At 37.3% G+C, this 8,182-nt stretch overlaps 1 protein-coding gene across 1 annotated transcript in view; it reads right to left on the bottom strand.

The window, feature by feature from the left end:
- KIF4A (kinesin family member 4A) overlaps positions 1-8,182 on the bottom strand; it is a 118,877-nt gene that overhangs the window by 101,435 nt on the left and 9,260 nt on the right. Inside the window, 2 exon segments of the mRNA XM_077774969.1 lie at positions 5,858-5,952; positions 6,193-6,359. Of these exon segments, the coding sequence (XP_077631095.1) occupies positions 5,858-5,952; positions 6,193-6,359 (262 nt within the window).

Here is an 8,182-nt window from a genome sequence, read left to right as displayed (position 1 = left end):
TAGGCTCTTTCCATGTTTTAGCTATTGTGGAGAGTGCTGCTATGAACATTGGGGTACACGTGCTCCTATGCCTCAGCATTTCTGTATCCCTTGGGTAAATTCCTAGCAGTAAAATATGTGCATTTTATTGTATATAAATTTTACCTCAAGAAAAAAATCAGGAAAACATGAATGAAAAGATTACAAAGTTAAAAAATGAGACTGAGAAAAATGTATGTAATATATGCAACAAGGTATTAATATCTGGAATATATAAACAACTTCTAAAGTCAACAAGAGAAATATATCCTGAAAGAAAAAAAAATAAGCAAAGGGTATGAACAGGCAATTCACAGAAATGGAAAGAGAATGGCCAATAACATGAAAAAAAAAATGTTCAATTTCACAAGCCATTGGGGGAAATATAAATTTTAAAAATGGCATGCAATGTTCAAGATGGACAAAAATAAAAAGGTCAATGATATGAATACTGTCAACAGTACAGGGAAACATTCTCATATAGTATAGGTAGCAAGCATACTGGGACAGGCATTTTGGAGAACAATATTTAGCAGTATTTAAAATCTCAAATGAGCATGTCCTTCACCTTAGCAATTCCTCTTCCCAGTATCTAATCTAGAGAATACTCTCAAGTATGTATCATATTCAAGACTATAGACTGCGGTATCATTTTGCAATAGCTAGAAATTGGACAACCTAAATGTCATTCAAAACAGGAATAGTTAAACACAGTAGACTTTGTACATTGTAGAATTCTATATAGCAGTTCTAAAAATGAGGCAGATTTATATAGTGACACAAAAGATTTCAAAGATACCTTATTAAGAGACAAAAGGAAGTTGAAAAATAATATATGCAGTATGACAGCATTTGTCTTTAAAAACAACAGGGAAACATCAATTTAAAAACCAGGCAGATGAAAGTAGTTATCCCTAGATTAGAATTGAAAAGTAAATCAAGGGGGAGCTTTTATCTTCATCTGCATTGCTTGTGTTTTTATACTAGGAATTTATCCATGTATTACTTGTGTAATTCAAAGGAAAAACAATTTAGTTAGCAATACTAAAAATTTTAAAGGCATATAACAAATATATTACTACATGTACATGCACATTTATGTAAAGAAAAATATCTGGTGATGATACACACCAAACTTAATAGCCACAGTTAAAGAAGTGCCTTCTTGAAAACTTAAAAGGAAGATCTGGGAATGAAGTATCCACAGGGGGCTTTAAAAAGCTCAGATATATTTCTGGAGATCTAGAAAGCTGTGTGCATGCCCAGGAAAGACCTAAAAATGACAGGAAAGACCTAAAAAACCCTTATTTTGTACCCCTGGCTGACTTTGAGGCCCAGTTCAAGAAGTGACTAAGACAGAGTTGTAACAAATCTGAGTGTTAGGGACAAGCCCCAACACCTAACACAGAGCCCTAGGCAAATGCTGGAAAAGTTATAGTTCCAGGCATTTAAGGAAATCGGAGACCAATCGTTAGCTAACCACTAACCTTCTGTGACTGTACATTATTGGAAATTACAGAATTAGTCCAAGAAAGTCACTAAATATACAAAAACAGCAAATTAGGTTTATTCTAGGAAAACAAGATTGGTTTAATATCCAAAAATCAATTAATGCAATAAAACATATCAACAGAATAATGAAGTATTTTTATACTACGATCATGTCAATTGATGATGAAAAAGTATTTGACAAACTTATGATAAAAACACTCAACAAACTAGGTGGAGACAGAAATTCTTCAACCTGGTAGGGGCATCTGTGAAAAATCCACAGTTGGGGCACCTGGGTGGCTAAGTCGGTTAAGTGTCTGACTTTGGCTAAGGTCATGATCTCGCGGTTCGTGGGTTCAAGCCCCACATTGGGCTTTGTGCTGACAGCTCAGAGCCTGGAGCTGCTTCAGATTCTGTGTCTCCCTATCTCTCTGCCCCTCTGCCTCCCCAAAATCTAAATAAACGTTAAAAAAAGTTTTTTTTAAAAGAAAAGAAAAACCCACAGCCAGCATCATACTTTTAATAGTAAAAGACTGAGTGCTTTTCCCCTAAAATCAGGAACAAAACAACAATATTCATTCTCACCACTTCTATTCAACATTGTTCTAGAGGTTCTAGCCAGGACATTGAGGCAAGAAAAGGAAATAAAGGCATTCAGACCAGCTAGGAAGAAGTAAAATTATATCTGTTCACAAGACGACATGAACTTGTTTATAGAAATCCTAGAGAATCCATTAAAGAAAGACCTTTTAGAACTAACAAGTTCAGCAAAGTTGCAGATACAAGATCACTATACAAATCTCAATAAACAATTTGAAAATGAAATTCCATTTACAACAGCATTGAAAAGAATAAAATATTTAGGAATAAGTTTAACAAGCGTAAAACTTATAACCTGAAAGTTTAAAAAAAGTACTGAAGATTTTTAAGAAGATCTAAATGAATGAATGGAAAGACATTTGAGGTTCTTGAATTGAACAACTTAACATTAAGATGGCAACGCTTCCTAAATTGATCTACAGATTCAACACAATCCGTATGAAAATCCCAGCTGCCTTCTTTGCAGAAAATGACAAGCTGATCCCAACATTCATATGGAAATGCAAGGGACCCAGAATAGCCAAAACAATCTTGAAAAAGAACATAGTTGGAGCACTCACACTTCCTGATTTCAAAACTTACTACACAGTTACACTAATCAAGATAGTATAGTACTGGCATAAGGAGAGACATACAGATCAGTGGAATAGAATTGAGTCTCCAATTGTTCTTGACAATGATGCCGAGACAATTTCGTGATAAAGAATAGTCTTTTCAACAAATGAAGCAGGGATAATTGAATATCTACATGCAGAAGACTGAAGTTTGGACTGCCACTTCACACCATATATAAAGATTAACTCAAGATGGATCAAACTTAAATAGAGCATCTAAAACCACAAAACTCCTAGAAGAAAACAAGCATCAATCTTTGTGACCTTGGATTAGGCATTTTTTTTAAAGATATGACACCAAACACACAATAAGAGAAAAAAACATATGAATGGATGTCATCAAATTTTTTAAAATTGTGTGCTTCAAAGGATATCATCAGTAAGTAAAAACATAACCCAGAGAATGGGAGAAAACATTGGCAAAGCATGTATCTGATAAGGGGTTAGTATCCATAACACACATAAACTGATAAGGAGTTAGTATAAAGAACACATATGACTCAACCATAAAAAGATAAATAACCCAATTAAAAAATGGGCAAAGAATCTGAATGAACATTTTTCTAAGAAGATATACAAATTGCTGATAAGCACATGAAACAATGCTCAACATCATTAGCCATCAGGGAAATGCAAACCAAAACTGCAATGAGTTATCACTTCACACCCACTAGGATGGCTACAATTAAAAAAATAACTGGGCTGCCTGGGTAGCTCAGTTGGTTAAGCATCCAACTTTGGCTTAGGTCATGATCTCACGGTTGGTGAGCTCAAACCCCATGTTAGGCGAGCCCCACTTCCCTCTCTCTCCCTCTCTCTCTGCCCCTTGGGGGATTCTCTCTCCCTCTCTGTTCCTTGATCACTTGCACCCTCTCTCTCTCAAAAATAGAAAACTAAAAAGAAAAGAATGGGGGAAAAGTATAAATAAAATAAACAAAAAGAAATAATAAAAGTAAGAATATAGAAGAATTAGAATCCTATTTTGAGAATTAGAATTAGATTTCTAAAAATAACAATCCTAAGAAAGTTAAAGTGGTATAGTTGTTGTGAAAAATAGTCTGGCAGTTCTTCAAAAAGTTGAACACAGAGTTACCATATGATCAGCAATTCCACTCTTAGGTATAGACCCAAGAGAAATGAAAACATACACCCACTTGAAAACTTGTACATCAATGCTCATAGCAGAATTATTCATAATAACTAAAAGTGGAAACAACCCAAATGTCCATCAGTGGATAAATATATATGAATACATATTAATAATTAATAGTAACATATTAATATAGTCACATAATAGAATATTGTTCAGCAATACAAAGGAATGAAGTGGTGATACATGTTATACAACATGGATGGAAAGCCTTGAAAACATTGTTAAGTGAAAAAAGCCACTCCCAAAAGACCACATATCCTATGACTATATTTATATGAAATACAGGTTATGGTTGCCTAGGGCTAGAGAAGGGGGTGGGAGTGGGGAGTGACTGCTAATTGGTATGGAGTTTCTTTTTGAGGTTGATAAAAATGTTCTAAAATTAGATTGTGGTGATGGTTGCACAACTCTGTGAATGTACTAAAATTCACAAAATGTATAGTTTAATGAGTGATTTTTTTTATGGTATGTGAATTATATCTCAATAAAGCTGTTAAAAAAAACCTCAGAACTGTAAACCTAAAAAAAGACAGAGGCAGAAGGACCTTTAAAAATAGTATTAAAAAGGTTAAATCTCACAGTGCAAACACAGAACAAAAAGGGCACTTTCAAATGCATTCAGAACAAAAAGCTGAATGAGGAAGAAATAGGTCTCTGCCCTTTGCCATCAGTATAATAATGATATATGACAGAGGTAAAATTCCTCAATTACTATTTTTGCTTCTGATTTCTCAGTTCCCAAGAGGGAACTGAAGCCCAATATGAGTAAAGAGGTAGTAAGTGAGAACTGAACTACTTTAATAGGAGTTCAAATATCTTGGGCCAGAAGAATATTACCAAGGAAAGTGAGAGTAATTTCAATGAGAATGCTGAAGCTCTGTCAATGATCTTTGAGGAAGCACAGAGTAAGATGTTCAAGAAGACTGGACAGATGCAATTTCAATTTTCAAGAAAAAAAGAGGTAGAAGTTAATTCTATAAATTTCAGACCAGTAAGCTTGATATGAGTCTTCTAGATTATTACAGGATGGAATATCACAGGGATGGCTTGCAAGAACGGAAAAATAAGCGCTAGAAGGCAGCCTGAATCCACAAAGAAGTCAATTTAGGCTAATCCTTGTTTCTTTTTTTTAAAATTCTTTAGAGAGAGACAGCACATGTGAGTGAGGGAGAGGGGCAGAGGAAGAGAGAGAGAGAATCCCAAGCTAAGCATGGAGTCCAACACAGGGCCCACTCAATCCCACAACCCTGAGACCATGACCTGAGCCGAAACCAAGAGTCAGATGCTCAACTGACTGAGATACCCGGGTGCCCCTATTTCTTTTTTTGTATTGTTACTGAACGGGTAGCTGTGAGAAATATGGCAGACATAGTATACCTGAACTGTGGCAAGGCATTTGGCAAAATCTTTTATGAGATCCTTAGGTACAACATTGAGAAGAAAGAGGAGCTGGTTGTTAATTTTTGTTAGCTAGATTAATAATCATTTGAAAGATCATTCCCAAAGCATGCAGATTACCAGGCCACTATCATGCTAGACAAAGGTGTCTAATAGCATACTCCACGCGGTTCTTTCAGCCTTAGGAGCTTCATTGCGTATATCCAACAACTTAAATGAACATCTGGAAACCATACTGATGAGGCATATAGGTGACAGTGTCCGAGAAGAACGGTGAGTACTTGAGATGACAGAATCAGGGTACTGATTTTAATCATAAGTAGCTGGGGGGCAAAACAGAACAAAAACTAAAACTAGCCTGGACCAGATGAAATCAAACCCAGGGCCAGATCCAAACCTCATCCCTACATTAGAAAATGAGTGCAAGGGAAAGAAACAATGTTTCACTATTTCTGAAATCAGCCTCAAACTTGAACTGCAGCTACTGTTAGAATACGAACTGAAATATTTCAGTCAAGGCAGCAGCAACCCAATAAGAGTACTGGAAGTTTTCATCTACAACTGTAGTCTTAATTTCTCTCACCCTCTTTCAGACGGTCCCCTTCAGCCTTGGTTTTCTTCTGTCTTTCTGATCCGGCAAGGTCTACAAGATGCAGCTTGGAGCGAAAGCTGCTATTCCTGTGATGACAAGAAGACACCAGTGAGAATGGTACATGAGCGTGAGGGTAGCTGAGTGTCAGAGCTGACCTGCTGGCTCTCGTGTTCTTCCAAGTCAGCCCAAATGGCTCCACTGGTTACTAGTGCTCAGAGTACTGATCTCCGAGGATTCGTCAAATCAGCTGAAGAAGCAACTTAATACTCAACTTCAGTTGAACTAAGTTGAAAAGGTTGACTCTGGAAGCTGTAACTGTAACTTACTTGTCACCTTTCTTTCTTTGCTCGATGCAGATTGTAAAGATGGCATGAGATCGGGATGACTGGGAGTTCATAGCTGTGGAGGCCACAGTCCTACAGTTGTTGCCCTGCTCCAAACAGGAAACGGTGTCCAGAGCAACTAAAACAGTCTTCTCAGTGAGTCCCACGATCTAATTCAGAGAAAGAAAAAACTTTCCTTAAGATTCAACCTTCTTTATTTACGATTCCACCTTAAATACTTCATTAGATATACAGGGGTTGGGAGTTTAAAAAAGTACTGCTTTCATGTTCTAAGAGAACCTCAACAAATAGAACAGTTGTGGTAATGAGGACTATTTTAACTAGCAACTCTGTGATCACTGCAAACCAAGGTCTCCAGTCTCCCCTAGGGACTTCCAAACCAAGGGTTCCAGACAATACTGGAACTAGAAGAGATCTCTAGATTTGAGGACAAAGCAATGGATAGGTGACTTCCGGAGAGCCCCCAAGTTAAGGTCAGCTTTGGCTCCAAGAACCACAAGGGCAACGCAAATAGTTAGGGTATTTCTCTTTGCTACTTTCTCCATGTGACTCTATGTTCCTCCTCTGATCTGTTTTATACTTCATTTTCACTGGTGGAAATATCAGGAAAATAGAGTCTTAGGCTTGGAACATATCCACCCAAGAGAATTTGTACAAGTTAAAGTCTCTTGGAGCCTCTGGAGATTGACCTAGATGATTATAATGTCTCTTCTAGCCCAAATATGCTATTATTACTTCATAGCTCCCAAACCTGTCTCTGTGGCCCTAATTTCTAGTCCTTCATTTCGAATTGCCTGCTACTTACACTTTGAAAACAGTGAATTAAAAACCAAACTCCTCTTCCTTCCACCAACACTGATTCTCTCTGCTACTTCTCCACTTCTATTATTATCTCTGTTCTCAAAACCTCAGATTCACCTTTTTCTCTCATTTCTCCATGTCTCATCTATAAGCAGCTCCTAGTCATTTTTCTTTTGCATCCATCATTTCCTTTTCCTTTCCATATCTACTTGCCTAGTCCATACCGATCTTAACTTCATGCATGAAGAATAAGGCAAAGTTTCTCCAACTGGTCTTCCTCATCCTAGTCTGTCTCCTTTTCAATCCACTTCTCTTTAGTCTCCCTACAATCCTGCTTCCTAAAATGTCACCAAATTACTAAGTCCTGTGCTACATAATGAGGATCCAAGGAGATTTTTCTCTAAAGTTCATTTATTTTGAGAGAGAGAGAGTTTGCATGCACACACGAGTGGGGGTGGGGCAGAGAGAGAGGAAGAGCTAGAATCTCAAGCAGGCTCCACGCTGACAGAGAACCATGAGATCATGACCTGAGGCGAAATTAAGAGTCAGCCGCCTAATCAACTGAGCCACCCAGGCGCCCCCAAGGAGATTTTTAAGACACTTCCCTAACCTCCAGGAGTTAACACAGTGGAAAGATATACACATTAAGATAAAATTTTGGTAAAAGTGGCCATACCAACCCCACTTATAAACTGTTCACAGGGATGGAACACATGAAACTCTAGCCTGGCTTCATAATCTGGTCCTAACACATCTATTAATTCTCAACCCAAATCCTCTAATCCACACAAACTGGTGTAGTCTTATTACTCCCAAGAGTATATTTCCTGCTTTCCTACTTAAGCTGCTCCTTCCTACAAGGATACCCTTATTTCTTTTCTCTCTACTTCTATTCCATCTATCCCATCTGAAGAGTCTTGACAAACTTGTTCTTACCCACTCTAATTTAAGCCAGAAACTCACACTTCTTTGTACTGAAAATTTTACCTCAGATAATGCTTGGGATTTAATTCCTGTCTTGGCATGCATATAAAAGATCTTGGAACTGGGTCAAAACCTGGCTCAGTACCAATATTCTTTCTGGTGATAGCACGCATTTTGCCCAGGTTTCTTATCCCTACTATCCAAATTGTCTCCCTGTATACCAAAATTTTCAGGCTTTCAAGTAAGT

Source organism: Crocuta crocuta, unplaced genomic scaffold (assembly GCF_008692635.1).
Source record: "Crocuta crocuta isolate KB4526 unplaced genomic scaffold, BGI_CrCroc_1.0 scaffold394, whole genome shotgun sequence".
Lineage (NCBI taxonomy): Eukaryota > Metazoa > Chordata > Mammalia > Carnivora > Hyaenidae > Crocuta > Crocuta crocuta.
Note: the sequence above shows the minus strand (reverse complement) of the source record. Positions and strands in the feature narration are given on the sequence as shown.